The 22,103-nt window shown below is 37.3% G+C and overlaps 1 protein-coding gene across 1 annotated transcript; it reads right to left on the bottom strand.

The window, feature by feature from the left end:
- Positions 1–403: 403 nt before the first annotated feature.
- Positions 404–7,883, bottom strand: LOC149588749 (ionotropic receptor coreceptor Ir8a-like). Its single transcript, XM_089862099.1, has 6 exons — positions 7,746–7,883; positions 6,442–6,603; positions 3,896–4,049; positions 3,115–3,252; positions 654–874; positions 404–445 (listed from the first exon to the last, which is right to left on the bottom strand). Exons 1-6 carry the CDS (start codon positions 7,881–7,883, stop codon positions 404–406), a joined length of 855 nt encoding a protein of 284 aa, XP_089718225.1.
- Between the last annotated feature and the right edge of the window lie 14,220 nt (positions 7,884–22,103).

Raw genomic sequence — 22,103 nt, forward strand, 5'->3', positions numbered from 1 at the left:
AAAATTGTGACGAATAAAAACTATCCCTGTACAACCCACCAAAGTCCAAATCCGTAAAGAAGTTGGCGGACCGTTGAATTTTCATTTTTCTTTGTAAATGTCGTTATTGACGTCACAATCCTCGGGGGTAAGCAAAACGAATGTCTTTCCTTCTTTCCTGGAAAACCTTAGTTTTGTATTATTCAGCCTTATCCGGCAGGTGATACAATTGGACAGATCACAGCGCATTTACTATTGCTACGGTCGAAGGTTTTAGGAAACGCAGCGCTTGTCTCGGACTCTAGGAAGTGGGGACTGGGGAAACACCGTAGCGGCGCAGCTCACAACCAATCACAAGAGAGACAACTGGATATTAGGAACCTCTTTACAACCACGAAATAATTCCTCTTTGACACTTTTTACATCAGTTGCTGACGTCAAGATTGGGAGGTGGGGATTCGGGTGCCTTTTTCAAAAAATGAAACTCAACGGTCCGCCTACATTTTTACAGACCCTTTAATACTATTACAGAAGTTTTAACGTCATCAAATACAAAATTGATCAAGTTTCAATTGAAGTTGGTGAAATTCGATATAATTAAATTTTTTTTTAATCAAATAAGTTCCATAAAGAATTACGACCGTGATAAGATATTGTAAATAACAGTAACATACCTTAAAATAGTCTTCGATAACGGTTCCTTTCCAAATCCACGCGTGTATTTTATAGGTTGATTGCGCCAACTGTTCGAGTGAATTCATTTTCAGTGGTACAGGTGATATCATCATGCTTGCTCGAAAATGACCAGTAAAAGAATTTGACAAGACTATTACGGCTAACCACCAAACTCCAAACAAAAATCGTTTGAACGCTGATCCAGGTTCCTTGGCTGATGCTACATTCAGGAAAAAGTACTTCAGAATTTTATTCCAAATGCAGAAAACACTTCACAACAAAAACATCTCTGTAAAAATATGCCAAGTTGTTTGGCCGTAAAAAGAAGTGAGATCTAAAATACGGCCAAGTTATTATCTCCAGGTGAACCAACATTTTATTCGACTTAAAACTTCTCAAGAATGTTTTTCTGTCTTGGCATATTTTTACAGAGATGTTTTTGTTGGGATTTCACTCTCTTTTGTACGTGCATGTTTTTGTAGATTTATAGAAGTAGGATTATGAAGTGAAATAAACATTTGTACGAATCAAAACACGCTTAGAACCATTTCAGACGAAATGAAAAGGAAATGAGTAAAAAATTTATTTACTAAAACATTAAGTAAAAAACATAAATATTACGATAAGAAAGAATCATATTAGTAAAAAATATTAATATTAAAAGACGAAAAAATTAAATTATAATGTCCTATTACGAGGGGATCTAAATTATAAAACCCCCATTTCAGGGGCTAACAGGGGAAAATTCCCGCTTTTGGGACTTTTTCCGTTCTTTTTATGCTAAGTCGTACTTGTATGCCAAATCTTATCATTCCCGAAACACCGGAAGTGCCCTGGAGGTTTAGATGATGACTCTAATTCTAAACTCCCATTTCAGGGGCTAAAAATGGAAAACTCCCTATTCGGGACTTTTTCCTTTCTTTGTATGCTAAGTCCTACTTGTATGCCAAATTTTATCATTCCCGCAACAACGGAAGTGCCCTAGAGGTTTAGATGATGACTCTAATTCTAAACCCCCATTTCAGGGGCTAAAAGGGGAAAACTCCCGCTTTTGGGACTTTTCCCTTTGCTTGTATGCTAAGTGGTACAAGTATGCCAAATTTCATCATTCTAGCACCACCGGAAGGTTCACGGGTAGTTGAGCGGTTTTCAAAAGAGCGTTTTGGAATAAAGCGGTTCCTAAAACAGCGGTTTGCAAAACCGCGTACAAGCAAAACCGCGGTTGCTGTTTCCGCGTTTCTCAATACAGCGCTATTTCCCAAAACAGCGGTTGCTGTTTCCGCCCAAACTGTGATTGATAGGGAGGGAAATATCTATTATATTAAGTATATAGGACAAAGAACAATATTATGCAAAAAGGAGTAATGTTATATCGGAAGTAAATATAAAATATAATTTTTTGGAAAGGCATATTATTTAGGGAAGTTAATAAAGATAAACAACAATATTTTGGAAAAGGCGTACTTTCGTACGCTCAAGATATAAACGCTGTAATCAAAATGCGCTAAAACGAGAAATGGCTATAATGGCAAACGCGTTTATGAAAAAGCCATTTTGGACAATGCTGTTTTGATAACACGCCCAATCGATAACATACCCCACCGGAAATGCCCTAGAGGTTTTGATGATGTGTCAGTCAGTCAGTCAGTCTCATAATGTGTCATTTTCACATTGGATTATCACAGAAACCAAATGAGTTAGAAAGCTGGAAGTTGGAGGACTTCCTAGGATTAACACTGTGCCCTTGAGGTGCAAATATGAGTGGTGTACTATTCCCCAGTACCGAGTTACGAGGGGGTGAAAATGAGGCTGAAATGTTTCGGGTAAAGGATTGCCGGTAGTGCACGACAACTTGGCGGGTGCACTGCCGTGCACCCAGATAACGAGCTAGGATTCCTATTGAGTTCTAAACAAATTTATAGCTTCCAAACTCTGAATTACTATACATAAGTGAATGTCGATTGCTTTCCCCAAAAGGAAGTCTATTGACCCTTTCGAGGTACAAAGGGGGTAGGCAACCCTCAGTATCAGGACATACATGGGGGCATAAGAAAATAATATATAGCTCCCTATAAGTATGAAACTCTCCAATTAAGCGTGTTAACAGCATTTTCTTCCATTGAAATTTGTATAATGTCTCTAATGCCACCTATTAAGAATTTTTGGCAAAATAAAAGATTTTTTTATTGCATTTAAATCGTTAGAAAGGTTTTGAAGTTATTATTATGATAATTATAACTGATTAAATGCATGTCAAAATTATCATAATAAATTAATAGATGGCACGAGATTTCATACTTATAGGGAGCTATATACTATTTTCTTATGATGGGGGTTGATGCATTCCCACATCTAGCGTAGTCTCACCAGGGAGGAGAGATTTTAGAAGGAGTGTTAGTCTAATGTTAAAGAAGCAATAATATAAATGGAAGGGGGAAAACGGAGGGTAGGAATTTGTACCTCTATCTCCCTCGATTCTAGCTAACGCGCACGCGCGGGTGACGTCGATTACTACACTACCGCCGGCTCCCACTTCCAGTTCAAAGCCGGTTTTTAAATTTGACGCATACGCGCGGACACTGCGGCGAGGGACTGAGCCTGCGCCGGGGAGAGACGAGTTTAGCCACGAAGCGAACCAAAACTATTCACATTGTAACTGCCTCTCAAATCTCTCCTCCCTGGTCTCAGGATCCAAAAAGCTTACAGCGAAGGCGCCAAAAAGATAGATGGAAAGCAGAATATTCCCCCCTACGTTTTTCACCCTTTGATTCATCGAAATGGTGTATTTCGTCGTATCTCAACTTAGCTTAATGCCACTGCGAAGCCGTCTCAGAAACCGATGCTGAAGATGACTATATCAAGTTAGAAAACTTTTGAATGCCCCCTTCCCCTTTCGCTCCACCTAAAAACTTTATTTCAGCCTCCTCTGCGGGGAGAACCTACCTACCCATCCTTTATTTAGTTTGACCATATTCCTCTTGGAGCGTCTAATTTTTTTCGAAGGGAAAATTCAAGAACTTCTAAGAGGAGGCCAACTGTCGATGTCTTTTCCATTATATTTATTTATGCCTAGTGAAGAATTTCTACCTCCAAACTTTTAGTCCCCATCCTACTTCTGAAAGTATTGGACTCGTGGGGAAGTAATGAAAATTTTCCCATAGAATATTAACGCATCGTATCGCAATAGTTTTTTATTATTTTAATAATCATGACTATGTACTTATGAGAAGAGGATACATACCTTCGCTGAGCAAAGCAGCCATGTACTGAGACACCGCGTTGTACGTTTGTCCCCGTTCCAAAACTAAATAGGGTTCGCCGTTCGGTCGCTTTACAAGAATAACTGAGGAAAGCGTGACTAATATGGCCATTGCAATCAGCACACAAACCCATACCTTTTAAAAAAAATAGTAAATCAACAGTTATTTCGATTATATCAGAAACCGATTAGGCTTGACACATGAAATACGTAGCATGTGCCTGGGGGAGCTACACTCTCTAAGCTCCTAGGAAAGAACCTCCCCTTACGCGGAGGGAAATAGTTCAGTAACGCGGCTCCTTGTGATCCATGCGATCCTTCCGCCTTAAGAACCAATTTACCAGGTACATTAATTCGGGAACTATTATAAAGACTGAGCAGGGTGTCTAAAATATTCTTTAGTTGAAGACTTATTAAGTGACTCGGAAATGTTCGGAATTTGAGCTTTTAAACGTTGAATATATTATAAAGACTACCGAACGATACCGCAAATTTGCCTTCCGAGCTTCGCGGTTAGGTCGACGGCGAGGTTGAGTCGAGGTCCCATGCAAGAAAATAGTAATAGCCGTCGCCGATTGGCCTGACATTAAGAGGTTATCTACGGTTAGGGGGCTCATGATTGGTTAAAAGCTTTATTGTTCGTCTGCTTAGTTTTTACTTCGGGAATATCATGAAATCCATGGCCAAACTACAGAAAAGTGGGACTTACGTACTTTATGTGTGAAGCATAATGAGCTTTTGACTATATTAAATAAAACTATCGAAGCATTCCTCAAAATATATGGGAAGCCCTCATATAAGCAGTTCCCTTATGAGCGGATCCCATAATAGAGGTTCTCATAACCGCGGTTTCCCGAAAACGAAGTTTACCCGTTACGGCAGTTCCTTATACAGCGGTTCTCGATAAACGCGGCGTACCGTTACAACAGTTCTCAAAAGAGCAGTGCAACTGAGAAGTCAAATACGATAATCGCATACGATGGAGTATGTTTGGTTATTTGAACGCTTAATTAAGTCTGGTTAAACTTGGTTACTTGTATAAAAAAAGGCTTAAGTGAGGTTAGGTTTGGTAATTTGAACCCCAGTTTCGTTAGGGTTAGGGTCAGTTTAGGTGTTGTTATTCCAACCCGAATATTGTGGTTGTACCTCGTATGAGCAGTTCCCGGTAGAGCTGTTCTCGAAATAGCAACCGCGATTCCAAAAAAACAGCGGTGTTGTTCAAAACTGCTGTTTTAGAAATAGCGGCCGCTGTTTTAGAAATAGCTGCTGCTATTTTGGAAATAGCAGTGTTTGTCTTCAGTTTCGAGTATTTCTTAACAATACAGTTAAATGCGTTGTTTTCGAAAACTACCTTTTTCTGTGATCATTTAGTCAGTAATGTGACCTACTAACGGATCGTGTTTTTAAAGTACACTTAAATATTGCACTATTCTTCAGGCTGTATCAGTTTACAATTCTAACACCAGGATAGAAAATATTTGAAGAAAGCTTATTTTATTTCGGAAGTAGATAATTGTAAACAGTAATTTTTTGGAAAAGGCATATTATTATTTGGGAAGTGAATGAAGATAAACAACAATATTTTGGAACAGGCGTAACATTGTTACACCATTTCCAAAATATATTACTAACCTAAGTCTAACCAATCAAAACAAAACCTAAAAAACCCAACCGAACCTAACCTAACCTAATACTATTTAATTGAAATAATCAACTTTAACCTAACCAAACCCAACGTAACCTAACCTTACCAAACCAAACCAAACCTAACCCAACCCAACCTAACCTGACCTAACCTGACCTGACCTAATACTATTTAATTGAAATAATCAACTTTAACCTAACCAAACCTAACTTAACCTAAGACTATTGGGGGTTCAAATAATCAACTTGAAGATAACCATATCTGACATAGTTCTATTTAAGTTCATATAACACAGCGTATACCATAACAAACAACAGTCGTTTTTCGCATTCCGGTTTTTCTGCTCTTTAGAGAACTGCTGTAATGGTACACCGCGTTTAAGAGAACCGCTGTAATGGTACGCCGCGTTTACGAGAACCGCTGTATCGGTAACTGTTGTAACGGGTAAACTTCCATTTCGGGAAACCGCTATTTAGGGAACTGCTGATATGAGGACCGCTATTATTGAATCCGCTCATACGGGAACCGCTCATCTGAGGGCTTCCCGAATAGTGTTAGGTCAGGTAAGGTTAGCAGCTTTGAACAACGCCGCTGTTTTTATGGAATCGCGGTTACTACTTCGGGAACTGCTCATACAAGGCACACCAAAATATTTAATGTATGTTAGTTGCGGACATGGACAGAAAAGCTAGTAATTTGAATAGTTATCGGGTAAATTTTGAGGGGGTAAAAATGCGGATTGTCTTACCGAACCCAAGAAAAAAACGTCAACGAAAATATAAAAAACTTTTTAACCTTAGCACTAATTCAATGTCATCTGCTCTTGCATAATTTTATTTTCTTATTTTGCTAATTCGATTTGAAAATCGATTTTCACACTAACCTCCCAATCAAAAACCATGACTAATCCCTTTATGTTCGTCGACTGCATGTTGGGTGAGCCTCCAAGCATTATCCAAGAGGCCCTGAAGAACGACTTTAGATATGAAAATGTGAAGCTTCTTTCGTACGATACCATGACGGGAACGATTACCACATCGGCTTCCTGTAAGTGTGAAAAATATGTTTAAAACAAACTCTGCCGGTAAAAAAGTGCTTATCGTGCACATAAACCCAACAAAATTACTTAGAGAAGTTGAAATTATTATTTATTGGTTTGGGCGAGGTTTCAGACCGCGGAACTTTTCATTTCAAAAACATTTCAACTATATCATAAATTTATGATCTACCCTTAAGTTTCTGTGTCTGAATGAGGTCTGTAACCCGGCAACCTATAACCCGTCTCACCCCAACCTAGTATTAATTTATATGAGTACTACCGCCATTGAAGGCTTTCCTTTAGTTTCCTTAGTATAAAACGCGAGAATTTAATAAAAAAACTCCTCGATTGCCTGGAGGGATTTATTTCAGCAATTTTCTGCACCCAATTCGTGTATGCAAAAGCATCGTAAAAACTTGTTCGATATTTTCTCTGTTTGTCTATCATCAGACTGCTTGATGCGAGTAAAAAACACAGGTCGAAGTTAGTGGGACCTGAACTAAACATTCAACCCAAGAGATTCACGTCACCCCCATATAAACTTCTCTTAGTTACGAGCGGCGCTACCAGGGAAAGAAAATAATGATAGTCTAAGCTTTGTCTATGAAGGGATTTCCACATTAAGTCTGTGGCTTGTTTACAGGTGGTTCCCTTTACAATGCATAGAGGGGTGGTGGCTAGCCCCTATGCCACTGCAGCTAACCGACAGCACCCTATACAAACTATTACCGTTAACCTCTGCAAGTTTTGGTGGAAAGGAGAAACCGGGTTAGACCGCGGAGGAAAACTTCTTTTAACAAGCGGGGAGAGAACTGCAAACTCTACGCAGAAGAATTTGTTCCCAGATTTCACCCTGTGACACAGTCCGGGATCGAGCCCGGGATCCTATTGCTACGAGGCGAAAGCGCTAACCGCTACACCACCCCATCTTCTCATGGTTATATTGCGCCCGATCTCTTGGAAGCGGTGAAGTAAAGGAAAGGGGGCAGAAGACATTCCAAAAAAGCCCTACAGATAAATACTTAAAGCGGATGATCCGCTTTTGACAATTTCCAATCAATTAATTTCATATTAGAAGGTATGATGTAAAAATAAGATCGACGACAGCTGCCTTTTGGAGACAGGCTTAACTACTTTATACAACTCACATTTCTCTGTACTGTTCCTAAAATTCCTGTGAAGTTTCCATCTTCTTTCCTTATACCAAATGAACCCTCTTCATAAAAGAAAAGTTCGTACCTAAATGAGAATTGCAAAAACAACCTATAATTAATAAAAACTGTCATTGTAGACAAAGACGGCAAAGTGTAAAAGATAAGTGTAGAAAATGAATTGCCTGAAGTAACAGATATTAAAATTTTCACTTCGATTATTTGAAAAAATTCTATCTTAGTTTTTTCACCAAATTTTCATTAAACTCAAAATATTTTTCTACATTATTTGCACAAGTATTTTGCTCTACATAGTAGTTCCATAAAAAAGGGTATATTTTTTTAAGGGATACTGTCTTGATACTAGGTTTTACTTTTGACTAACATAAAGGTTCAAATACTCCAATTTTTACCTCTCCGAGTGACGTATGTCACGGAGAGGTATTACACCGGCCGTGTCTGTGTGTCTGTGTGTCTGTGTGTCTGTCTGTCAGACCCCACGTGACCGCGTTCGCAGTTTGCGTATCGGAGCAAACGTGTTCCCAATTTCCGGACTGCATTGACAGTTCACGGAAATTTGGGTTTGTCTCCTCTGGCTATTCTACTTGAGTTCCAACACCACCAGCTTTGGTTTTCGTCCACTCCATAAGGACACTAGTCTGTACTTGCAAGCTTCCAAGCACAACCATCTTGTGTTCTTCGTCAATTTCACCTTGACACCAGCTTCTATGCACCAGCATCTTCTGTTCTTCGTCAATTCCACATTGACACCAGCTTCTATGCACCACCATCTTCAGGTCTTTGTCCATCCATTCCACATGGACGCCAGTCAGACCATTCTGGCTTCTTTTCCTTCGTCACCGTTTGGTTTCAAGATATACGCGTCGATCGGCTAGGGTTACGAGAAACGTCTAGCCTCCCAATGGCAGGGCTTCCACCATCGGTTCACGCGAATGCGTTTTTATCTATTATTGGTTTCAAGATATACGCGGCGATCGGCTAGGGTTACGAGAAACGTCTAGCCTCCCAATGGCAGGGCTTCCACCATCGGTTGACGCGAATGCGTTTTTATCTATTATTACAATGGAAACGAATCGTATATATACCCCAAAATTTGAAGAAAGCGGGCAAGAGGGGTACCCTTCACTTTAAACGTCAATATTAGGAAAGTTTCGAAAGATAATAGGAACAACTTTATTTTAAACGATTTAACTATTTTTAAAGTTATTTACTGGCGATTAAAATAATTAATATCATTTATATTTAATTAATTATTTAAGATAAACTTATTTCTTTGAAGTGACACAAGTGAGAGTTTATATAGAACGAGTAATGAAGATTGCATCTGAATCGAAACACTACACGCATATCAAAGTTAATATAAAGCGAGTAGGAGGATAAGATCTCTTACAAAACGATAACATTTCCTTTTTGCAGAATATTAAATGGAAATATTTTAAATAATGTTCGGCATTACGATTCTTTTAGTAGTTGTGTAGCTATAAAGCTCTGTTTCATCTCAATATTCCAAGAACATCTTTTGATATTAACATTTCAAATTTGGTGTTTACTTTTTAATTCAGCTTTACTACATTTATATATAGTGTAAACGCAACTTTTGATTTCACTACATAATAAGGATTTCAATACTTCGTCTCTCTGTAAGTGTTGAAGCGATTGAGCCTATGAAACAAGATACCCTAGAATTAAACTAGAATTGAACTTGTTTCGTGTCCTCTTACAAGAGGTGTTAACGGTTCAGAGTGAGCCGAAAGTTAAATACACACTTAAGTGATAGATTAGGTCCTCATTAGACTTATGAGAATACGCAGGGAAATGTTAAACGATTAATCCTTTTCAAATGGGCTTCGCGATATCCCGCCAATTTGAGCTACGTATTTCCGGTTTTCTCATTGGCTGGTGAACCCATGGACGAAGTAATACTGAAAAACCAATGGCAGCCCATTACTGCCCCCATTACTAAGCGACAAAACAACCAATGAAAAGCTTACAGCTCCAAAATGAAGGGGGTTACGAAAATGCGGAGTCAAATCCCGGAAAACGCTAGCTAGCTGCTTCCCTCGTTAGAACGTTGATTCCCCCACTATCCGGTTTGCTACTATCTGCCGCTAGAAGGCGAATCAACAAGTACTTTTCAACTTTCTCCATCTGCCATCCGTCCTTCAGTATTAGTTCGTCCATGGTGGACCTGTGTTTGGAAAGTAAATTCGTCTCGACTCGGAGAGGTTTATTTTGGTTTACCAACTTGTTATATTTTAAAATTGGAAATATTGCCAAGCAGAAAATTACAAAGGCCGTTTGACTGTGATGTAGTTATTAATGTCCAAAAGATATTTTGGGAGCTATAAATCACGTTAATTTTGATACTTTTAAAACTTTCAAAATAACGACTACGATTTGTCAAGTTTTCACAGTTTTTTTTTTCAACCATTTTCTGACTATTTTATTCTCCTTATAGGACCGAATACTCAAAACTAATTGTAAATTTTTGATATAAAATAAAATGTACACGCGTACTACTTTTAAAATGATGCACATGTTTCATGACAAAATAATTTTGCTAAAGTAATTTTGGTGAAGAAAACTAAGATAAGAATTTTTTCAAATAATCGATGTTTTATGATCATGTCTTCAAAAGTGAAAATTTTAATATCTGTTACTTCAGGCAATTCATTTTCTACACTTATCTTTTACACTTTCCCGTCTTTGTCTACAATGACAGTTTTTATTAATATCTGTTACTTCAGTCTTAATATTAATTCAAATTGTTCAGAAACCTTTGGAGAGTAAAAGTATTAGGGCATTGTGCATACATTAGTTAACGCGTTTGAACTAACCAACCATCTATTATAAAACTGTCATTCCTGACTGCTTGACTTGACAATGAACTCAAATTGCTTTCCCGTCATTTTCACATGCAAATACAGAGGAAGCTGTACATAGTTATACCACAAAAAGATTCCGTACACCTGAGCACCAACGCATGTCATATACTTATCAAGCTCAATTACCAGTCATCTGTAATCTGGCTTAATTACCAGTCGTTGGTAATCTAGCTTAATTACCAGTCGTCGGTAATCTAGCTTAATTACCAGTCGTCGGTAATCTGGCTTAATTACCAGTCGTCGCTAATCTAGCTTAATTACCAGTCGTCGCTAATCTAGCTTAATTGCCAGCCGTCGCTAATCTAGCTTAATTACCAGTCGTCGCTAATCTAGCTTAATTACCAGTCGTCGGTAATCTACCTTAATTACCAGTCGTCGGTAATCTGGCTTAATAACCAGTTGTCTTTAATCTAGCTTAATTACCAGTCGTCGGTAATCTAGCTTGATTACCAGTCGTCGGTAATCTAGCTTAATTACCAGTCGTCGGTAATCTGTCTTAATTACCAGTCGTCGCTAATGTAGCTTAATTACCAGTCGTCGCTAATCTAGCTTAATTACCAGTCGTCGCTAATCTAGCTTAATTACCAGTCTTCGCTAATGTAGCTTAATTACCAGTCGTCGCTAATCTAGCTTAATTACCAGTCGTCGCTAATCTAGCTTAATTACCAGTCGTCGGTAATCTAGCTTAATTACCAGTCGTCGGTAATCTACCTTAATTACCAGTCGTCGGTAATCTAGCTTAATTACCAGTCGTCGGTAATCTAGCTTAATTACCAGTCGTCGGTAATCTAGCTTAATTACCAGTCGTCGCTAATCTAGCTTAATTACCAGTCGTCGCTAATCTAGCTTAATTACCAGTCGTCGGTAATCTAGCTTAATTACCAGTCGTCGGTAATCTAGCTTAATTACCAGTCGTCGGTAATCTACCTTAATTACCAGTCGTCGGTAATCTACCTTAATTACCAGTTGTCTTTAATCTAGCTTAATTACCAGTCGTCGGTAATCTAGCTTAATTACCAGTCGTCGGTAATCTAGCTTAATTACCAGTCGTCGGTAATCTGGCTTAATTACCAGTCGTCGCTAATCTAGCTTAATTACCAGTCGTCGCTAATCTAGCTTAATTACCAGTCGTCGGTAATCTAGCTTAATTACCAGTCGTCGGTAATCTACCTTAATTACCAGTCGTCGGTAATCTAGCTTAATTACCAGTCGTCGGTAATCTAGCTTAATTACCAGTCGTCGCTAATCTAGCTTAATTACCAGTCGTCGCTAATCTAGCTTAATTACCAGTCGTCGGTAATCTAGCTTAATTACCAGTCGTCGGTAATCTAGCTTAATTACCAGTCGTCGCTAATCTAGCTTAATTACCAGTCGTCGGTAATCTAGCTTAATTACCAGTCGTCGGTAATCTAGCTTAATTACCAGTCGTCGGTAATCTAGCTTAATTACCAGTCGTCGGTAATCTAGCTTAATTACCAGTCGTCGGTAATCTGGCTTAATTACCAGTCGTCGCTAATGTAGCTTAATTACCAGTCGTCGCTAATCTAGCTTAATTACCAGTCGTCGCTAATCTAGCTTAATTACCAGTCGTCGCTAATCTAGCTTAATTACCAGTCGTCGGTAATCTACCTTAATTACCAGTCGTCGGTAATCTGGCTTAATAACCAGTTGTCTTTAATCTAGCTTAATTACCAGTCGTCGGTAATCTAGCTTGATTACCAGTCGTCGGTAATCTAGCTTAATTACCAGTCGTCGGTAATCTGTCTTAATTACCAGTCGTCGCTAATGTAGCTTAATTCCCAGTCGTCGCTAATCTAGCTTAATTACCAGTCGTCGCTAATCTAGCTTAATTACCAGTCTTCGGTAATCTAGCTTAATTACCAGTCGTCGGTAATCTAGCTCAATTTCCAGTCGTAGGTATAATCTAGCTTAATTACCAGTCGTAGGTAATCTAGCTTAATTACCAGTCGTAATCTTGTTAAATCACCTTTATTGTTACTGTCTCTAAGGCAGTTTTCCTTTTCCAACTTTACTTGTTAGCTAGCACAAACTTAGGTCCCCTTGTTTTCTACCCACTACGAAAATTGGACCAAATAGGCTTAACCGTGCTAACATCATAAACTGACTCTCATCCATGTCAGATTGGAATGGTTTTGAAAATATGGAATTAAACATACTTAAACTTAAATCTAATTAATGAAAATTTGGAAAGCGGAAAATCTAAATACCAGGCTTTCGTTTAAAACCGTTTTCAAGTCAAACAACCGAATAGTTATTGCATTACGGCTGCCACAAAATGGTTATTTGTAAAATATTTTCCCATGTTATTTCTATGGAAAAGTTTCGAGGTTTTCGTCAAAATCTATGATTAATTTTATTGAAATGAAAACCACCCTTAGCAACTTTCTTTTTTATAAAATAAACTATTAAGTGGATCTCTTTCAAATTTTAACCATATAATGAGGGCCCGAATTGTAGTTCTGTGGAATTGTTTCAGTCAGTATGAAGTCTTATCTAAGAGAGCTACCGCTCTCATAGAATTGACTGCGACAGATAAGTTCAGAATCTATATCGGTAAACAAATATCTGAAACAAACTGATTGAAGGATTTATGAGGTGAAACTGCTTCAAGAACGCGTTCCAACGTTTTCTCTAACGCGACTCAAGGGTAATAACACTAATAAGTAGGAAAGATATTTTTTCAAACCCAAGCCTAATTAGAAATGTAAAAAAGCTTCCTTCCGTGAGTTTTAACCGATTTCACTGACATTAAGCACAATGTCTATGCCGTATTCTTTAAGGGTTTTTCTCTTCTCTATTTTCTACTACGTTTAGAAATTAAGGTTCCCAATTTAGTTAAATAGTTGTTGAAATTGGGCCAATTAAAGTTCGCCACAAAGAATATATCGTCTACGGATTTTTTTGTCTCAAAACGGAATGGAATCAATGGATAGCATTCAAAAAATGCTGGGGAAAATGTCTGGCAGCATTGCACCTCCGAAAATTTAAGTTTCACCGCCGAGAATTGAGCAGCCACTGTAGCGGCAGCGTTTCTTCAATATTATTTATTAAAGGGAGACTCTCAGCTGAAAATCTTAGTGCCATGTTTTATTTTTTGCTGGTTCGCTTCAATTAAATATGAAGCCTCAAATTTTTTTCTGATTTTTCAAACAATTTTTTCAATGAAAATTAAATTTTTTAAAATTTGTTAGGCTTAGCAATGGGTCTCGATTTTAGCGCACTTACCTACCGGCCAATAAAAACCTCTTTAGGGATAGAGGCAAATCAGCCAATCCCGTGAGGGTTAGAAAATATTAAATGGTATGTTGTCTGCTTCAAACAGGAAAAGCAGGTCGGGAAATAAGTATTTTTTCAGAGTGGGCTCGTTAGAGTCGTTACCAGTGACCAGGGCCGGAAATAAGCACAGGACACTGGACAACGTCCAATAAAATTTTAAAATGTCCCATAATTTTTTAAAAAAATAAGGGGGTAACTGGACAGTTTGACCAATAAATTTTGCGAAGTTTTGATAGCTTGACTATACAGGTGCGACACTATTTTGCACACTCCAGTGGACCATGTCCTATAAATTTTCCAGTCAAATAGGGGGTCACTGGACATATGTCCTATAAGAAATTTTTCTTATTTCCGGCCCTGCCAGTGACTCCGCGGGGCCCGTCGTCTGCTAAAGTTTGAGGTGGATAGTAATTGTGTTGCAGCTTGACTCTGCTGAGGTGTAAAAGATGGGTTTTTAATTTTTCCCATCTCGAAGATCACAAAAAATAATAGTAACAATAATCTAAGAACACTGATCTTCCCATTCCAAAGGCTAATAACTAGACACAAGATATACCAACAAAATACGACCCGCCTCATTTTAATATAATAAGATTACGAGAGTAATTTGAGTTTAAGTGAAACGTATAAAAGCATAAACCTGCTAATTACTAAAGTTTCTAATCCGCTTATCGTTAAAGGATCGAAAACGCGTCTTTCTTCCGAGTGCTAAAAAGTAGAATACATATTTCTGAACATAATGCAGACGACGCAAATGAGACTCGCCCGAGAAAACCTTTGGGGGTTGACTCTTATAAATCGCGGGAGCTGATTGGCCGGTAGGTCGCTTTATCAAAATTCAAATGCATGTTTTGGATACAAAACTTCAAATATTGTTTAATACTATAAATAGCGCTTCAAAAAATCAGAAAAAATTCAAGGCGGCATATTTTAACATAAGGAATCAGAATAAAAATACTTAATTTTTGCCAATAGTGTCCCTTTAAAGACAGGGATAGATGCAATTTTAGAATGCGGAATGGAAAACAGAGTAATCTGGGTGCCCGTCAAAGTCCCGCTCCCCCTTCCCCAGGACGACAGAGGTAAAAAGGAATTACGTATTTTTCGCCGTCCCCTTCAGCAACGTTATCAAAACGTAGTTTAAGTGAGCCAATAAGATAATTTAAACTTTTCGTTACTTGTTGGAGGGATGGACTCTTTACTGGGCTATGAGTCGGACTGAAGTAAATACTAACCGTTCTCCATTCCTGCTTCTAAAATTGCATCTATCCCTATTAAAGACTATTTAAGGTGGAATTCATAAACGTCGGAAGCAACGCAATTTAGTACAGGCAAAGGCAGGGCTTCGTGCGTAAAAGGCAGGACGTTTGCACACGACGCACTGCCTTCGCCTGTACTAAATTGCGTTGGGTCCGACCTTCATTAATTCCACCTTAAGAGTGAGTTTATTGGAACTTAAAAAAAACAAAACGAATTTCAACGTAAGCTGTTTAAAATTAAAATTTCAACATAGCAAAACCAGTCACGTGATTTAGCGTTTTTTAGGAGTGCCCTTCCTTTAATTTTGAAAATCATCTGTTCATGTTGCTCGAGGTAAACATTACCTGATTTTCAAAGATTTTATGATTTCTCGCATCATATTTGCCAGGGGACCGTCAACATCATTCAAATCTGTTGCGTTTTTTCTGAACACAATCCAAGGAGGAACCTTTGAAATCAATTTAAATGTACTATTATTGAAGAAAGACTATGAAACATTTACACTGAGCAAGCACGCCCCGTATCTAATGACAAAGCATAGATCTAATTAGACTAATTCTAAGGGAATATACAAGATGTTTCTGATAAGTCTGGCGTAAATTAAGGGGATATTCCATTTTGGCGATTTTAAGTCGAAAATGTTTTACAGCATTTTGCCGCCCGGGTATGTCACTGTTATCGAGTTGTGATTGGAGTAATTTAGGGATGACCCCTTCATTAAATTAGCCATCATCGTCTTTGAGTAACTTCATTAAATTTAAGGGGTCATCCGTAAAACACTCCAATCTTTACTTTAAAACAGTGGCCCTTGTGGAAAAATGGAGATAGAAGTTACATTTTCTACTCGTAATTTATAATTATAACTTGCTACCGGTTTTTACCTCTCCGTGTGACGTAGTCCAGGAGAGGTTCTGTAACGGCCGTGTCTGTCTGTGTGTCTGTCTGTCTGTCCGTTGTTACACCCACGTGACCGCGTTCGCAGTTTGCGTATCAGAGCAAACGTGTTCGCCATTTCCGAACTGCTTTCACAGTCACGGAAGTGCCTCCTCTACTTGAGTTCTCACACCACCATCTGCTGCTCTTTGTCCATCCCACACGGACACCAGTCTGTTCTTACTGGCTTCTAATCACCACCATCTTCTGGTCTTCGTCCATTCGACTTGGACACCAGTCTGTACATACTGGCTTCCAATCACCACCATCTTCTGTTCTTTGTCAATCCCACATTGACTCCAGTCTGCACTTACACTGACGTCTAACACCACCATCCACTGCTCTTCCGTTTATTCCACATAGACACCAATCTGTATCATTGGCTACTACTCCACTATCATCGTTTGGTTTTAGGATATACGCGGCGATCAGCTAGGGTTACGAGAAACGTCTAGCCTCCCTAAGGTGGGATCGCCACGAAAGGTTTTCGCAATTGCGCTTTCTCCTTACTATTATAATGGAAACGAATCGTATATATACCCCAAAATTTGAAGAAAGCTTGCAAGAGGGGTACCCTTCACTTTAAACGTCAATATTAGCAAAGTTTGAGATGATAATAGGAATAACTTTATTTTAAACGATTTAACTATTATTAATGTTAATTATTGAAGATTAAAATAATTAAAAATAATTATATTTATTTAAATATTAAAGATAAACCTCTCGTGCAAAGAGAGAGATTATCATTGCCTCCTATATCTACCATGGCCCGTGCATGCGATATATTTCCTTCATTGCCTCCTATATCTATCAAGGCCCGTGCATTGTGAAATATTTCATTCATTGCCTCCTATATCTATCAAGGCCCGTGCATTGCGATATATTTTTCAAAACAACAACAAAAATGGGAAGCTCCTCTCAGAAACATAATAATTTCTTTTCTCTGTATATGAAATGAAAATATGGATAATATTGCGCTCCTTCTTTAATGGTATGAATCCTTGCCTGTCTATTAATATTTTACGTAGGAGTAATACGTTTTTAGCGAAGTCTAGAGAGCATAAACATAAGCGAGTTTGTTTCGAAAAAAAAATACTGCTTCCAATAATGGGTTTATACTCCTTGTTACTGTTGTATAGAGTAATCATGATAAAAGCTTAAACAATTGCGAGAGGACAGACCTTTTTTATCCTCTTGTTTTATTCTTAATAAGAATATAAAACATTTATTTTGTAACAAAAAATATTTTTTGGTGCTAAAATTGCTTTAAAAAAATCCAAACGGCTAGACATTGGTGAAAAAGACAATGATATTTTTCAAATCTAATGAGATAACGCCCTCATAGTTGAAAATTGCCCTTTTTTATCCGCGGGAGCCATTCTTAATGAGAATTTCGATGCTAGTAGGTTGTCAATTAAACTACCGGTATATTATTGTTGTTGGAAATTGGATATTAAGTCAAATTAAGTGGTTGTAAAGAGCCAGCAGTTTTTTTCCGCTTCTTTTTGTGAGTATTTGATTTTTGTATGTAAAATGGAGGAAGATAATGTTGAGAGTAAGGATGAAATGCGGAAGCGCAAAGCGCGGGAAAGGATGAGGGCAAAAAGGTCGACGTTTTCATTGGCTACTTAAGGTTATATAATCTTCTCGACACGGAGAGGTAATATTTTGGTTTTCCCAACTTGTATTATAAAGTGATCGTTATGAAGTGTGTGACAATGACAATGGGCAATTGAGAATTCTCAATGATGGAAAATTCAAATTTCTTTTATCGAGGTATTGTCTAAAATATTTTATCACCTTTTGTGTCGATGAAAAAGAAACAACAATAAAATTAGACTATATTACGTGACATAACTGAGAACAATTGACATATTCAACAAGATGGCCCCGGCCATATTATGCTTTGCGCGCCCTCTTTTGGCTAGAACTGGTGTGATTCCGGCAAATATTTTTGGCGGTATTCTCTTTTTCCTTATCAAATATCCTTTCGATTATGAACAAAATCAATTTAGTATGACTTTGGTTTAATATAATCATTGACCTTAAAATAAATTCTTTAACAAAAACAATTACAGTTGTTTTATACTATACAAACTATTTTTGAATTAGTATTCACAATAAAATCTTTCTAGTGCGGTTTGATAAACTCAATGATAGTTTCGACAAAGCAGTTTCAACGGTTATTTTCAGTTACAATTTTTTATAAACAAACATGATAATTTGTAGATTAAATTATAAGCGTTAGTATTGGCAACAAAATCGTTCTATTAACGTCTGATTACTCAAATAACCCTTAATAATAAATTGGACCAGGCAGTTTGTAAGGTTCTTTTCACATACAATTTTTGACAAACCAAAATTATTATTTGAAGTTTAAATTTGCCTGTAAGCGTTCTTAATAATTTATTTAATTATCTGTTGTTTTAACTTATAATAAGTGTAGTCAATTACTTACCATGACTAATCTTAATAGTTTCTTAAATAAATAAAATACGTTGACGTTGCAAAGCCACATAAGTATGGTTCTAAATGCTATTAATAAATTTAAATCTAATTCCGCGCGCGAAAAAGGGCGGAAAGGCACCCAGCCAGCCTGCCAGCAAGGGTCGGGCCAATAGTTTTGCAACTCCAAGCGCAAAAGCAAAAACACAAATAATGTGATATGAAGTTCAAGTATAATTTTTTTCCTCTTGTTGATAAATAATATCCAATGTCAAAATTGTAAATTCAGTATTCAATCCACAATATATTTAGGTCTAATGGTCCAAATGTAATGAAACTTTAATGAGAGATGTGCTACTATCTATTATATCTAAAAATGGTTAAAAACTTTCAAATTAATTAGTTTTGTCAAAATGATAAATTTAGTACTTTCAGGCCCTTTCCAAGATTAAACATATCGCTTACACATGGCACTAAAAATCCTGTAACTAAACCAAATTACTGGCCATAAAGCTTACAACACATCTAAATGGGAAAGTTCAGAAAAGCCCTTGTGTTTCTACCAAGTAAACTTTACTATGTTAAGAAACTAACTGAAAGGATGGGGGTAAAGTATCACAATATCAGTTACTGTTGGTAAAAAAACCAGGATTTACTTGAGATATAGTTTTAAATTATACTTAGTTGTCAAGCAGGTCCAAGAAGAAAAAAGCTTCCTCTCAGCGGTACTCTACTTTTTCGATGACATTCTGAAGCTTCTTGCGAGGGAGACCTTACATTTTAATGCAATAATTTTTTATCAGTATCATTTGGTAACGAACGCAGAACGTTCGCTTTGGTCCCATTGAACCGAATTCCCATTCGACAGAAGGGGAGTTTTTTTTGGGATCCCATTCGACCAAACGTAGCCAAAGGTGCGATTTTATTATAGTCCCATTGGACCGAAATTCTATTGAACTGGAAGAAGACATACTGTGTGGTTTTGCATTAAATATATTTTTAATTTCACAACTTATTATTGTTAAAATAAATGTGAGTTGAAAATGTATTACTGCACTTATTTTAACTACGTTTTAATTACGGCGAACCTCACCTCACCTACCCTAGCCTAGCCTAACCTAACCTAACCTAACCTAACCTAACCCAACGTAACCTAACCTAACCTAACCCAACCCAACCTTGTTTGGAGGTAAAAAGATTATTTATATGAGTATTAAAAGCCCGCCTCTTACCACGAACAATTTATTAGCAATAATAGAAATATTTTGGAAAAGATGTCAGATAATTAATTGGAGAATATTTTGGAAAAGGTTGCAGCTAATTAATAGGAGAATATTTTGGAAAAGGTGGCAGCTAATTAATAGGAAAATCTTTTGGAAAATGTGGCAGCTAATTAATAGGAGAATATTTTAGAAAAGGTGGTAGCTAATTAAAAGGAGAATATTTTGGAAAATGTGGCAGCTAATTAGTAGGAGAATGTTTTGGAAAAGGTTGCAGCTAATTAATAGGAGAATGTTTTGGAAAAGGTGGTAGCTAATTAGTAGGAGAATGTTTTGGAAAAGGTTGCAGCTCATTAATAGGAGAATATTTTGAAAAAGGTGGCAGCTAATTAATAGGAAAATCTTTTGGAAAAGGCGGGAGCTAATTAATAGGAGAAAATTTTTGGAAAAGGTGGTAGCTATTTAAAGGGAGAATATTTTGGAAAAGGTGGTAGTTAATTAAAAGGAGCATATTTTGGAAAAGGTGTCAACGAATTATTGGAACCAAACCAAACCTAACCTAACCTAACCTAACCTAATCTAAGCTAACCTAACCTAAGCTAACCTAACCTAACCTAAGCTAACCTAACCTAACATAACCTAACCTAACCTAACCTAAGCTAACCTAAAATAACCTAACCTAACCTAAGCTAACCTAACCTAAGCTAACCTAACCTAACCTAACCTAAGCTAACCTAACCAAACCTAACCTAAGCTCACCTAACCTAACCTGAGCTAACCTAACCTAACCCACCCGAAACCAAAATATTAAAATTTTAATTTAAAGACATTGATGGAACTACCATTAAGACTGTACTTCATTTTAAGCACAATTTGATTATTAATTCTATATATCTCTTGCCTTGAAAGGAATGAAAGTGAGCGTTTTAATTAGTATCACGAAACATTTACTTTTAATATTATTAACATACCTTTCGGAGATTCGAACCAACAACCTATCGCTTCGCAGTCCAACATCGTATCCACTACACCACCGAATCGCTGACGGCTACAGTGTTTCAAGTTATATTCATGTATTTTTAGGGGCATATTCGGACGATTGGGATTTCGGTCCATCGGGAATATAGCCATTGGGCTGGAAATCTAAAATCATTGCGGGATATTCGGTCGAATGGGATTTCGGTCCATTGGGAATTCGGTTGAAAGGAACGATACCGAACGTTCTCGTTATATGTGTTATTCAACTGATCAGGTTTCGCGAGACCTGCCCCTCGGCACGTTTACAAATCTAAGAATATTGGTTCAAGAGGTCTTGGTTTTATAATCTATTACTCTCTAAAAGGCCTGTTTTGGACAAGGATGGGGATGGGTTTCTTTCTTGGAAAATGGTTGTAAGTACTGAATTGTGGATTAAATACTGAATTTACAATTTTCACATTAGAAATACTGAATTTACAATTTTTACATTAGAAATTCATTTTTATTCAAATATTTATCCTATTTAATGTAATAGAATAGATTGTAACACACCTCAGGGTGAAATTTCAGGACATTTGGATCAGTAGATCCGAAGATATCATCAGTTTGGCCTTTCTTTAATCTTTCTCAGTATAATAAAACACATTGAAACACACGTCTCACTACAATTTAAGGTCATTTGAAAAGGATCTGGCAAAAATACCTACCTCCTCCCATAAAACTTAATGTTAATTTTCGGTTCCTTCGAATTTTCTTCAAAAGTCGCGCTTATACATGTAAATCGAATTCTTTGAACTGGGGGTGTAGTTATAAGGAAAAATGGGGGTGGAATGCTCTGAGAGTCGGAATGAAGGCTGGTTATCTAAGTCAGATCTAGGCTCTATTTAGCGCCATCATGTCGGCCTAATTTTAATACATATGCCAAAGTAATTTTAAACTGTTTTGCTCATACATAAAATTTACAATTAAAAAACTAAATTTAATAGATAGTTAACAATGAAAAATTATTTCTTCCAAATTGCTAAAATAGTAGTGTACGTAGATGACGCTACAATCGGGAAACGCCGGTAGGCTGCTAGGCATAGAAAAGCGTCTGCAATCAGCAAGGTATGGCAAGGAAGTGAGTTCGAAGATATTTTTTTGCAAATTTTGAAATTTGGTTCATAACTGTTGCGTTTACGAATGGGATGATGATATTGATATTTTTTCTTGATGTCTAGATAATGGTTTTCCTTCTGGTGAGAGAAACATGTACATTTATTTCTAAACTCATTACTTAATGTGAAGTTGTAGTATTAGGTTTTGAATTATCATGT

The sequence above is a fragment of the Phalangium opilio genome, unplaced genomic scaffold, assembly GCF_054372755.1.
Source record: "Phalangium opilio isolate 3A_F unplaced genomic scaffold, DU_Popi_V2 ptg000537l_1, whole genome shotgun sequence".
Lineage (NCBI taxonomy): Eukaryota > Metazoa > Arthropoda > Arachnida > Opiliones > Phalangiidae > Phalangium > Phalangium opilio.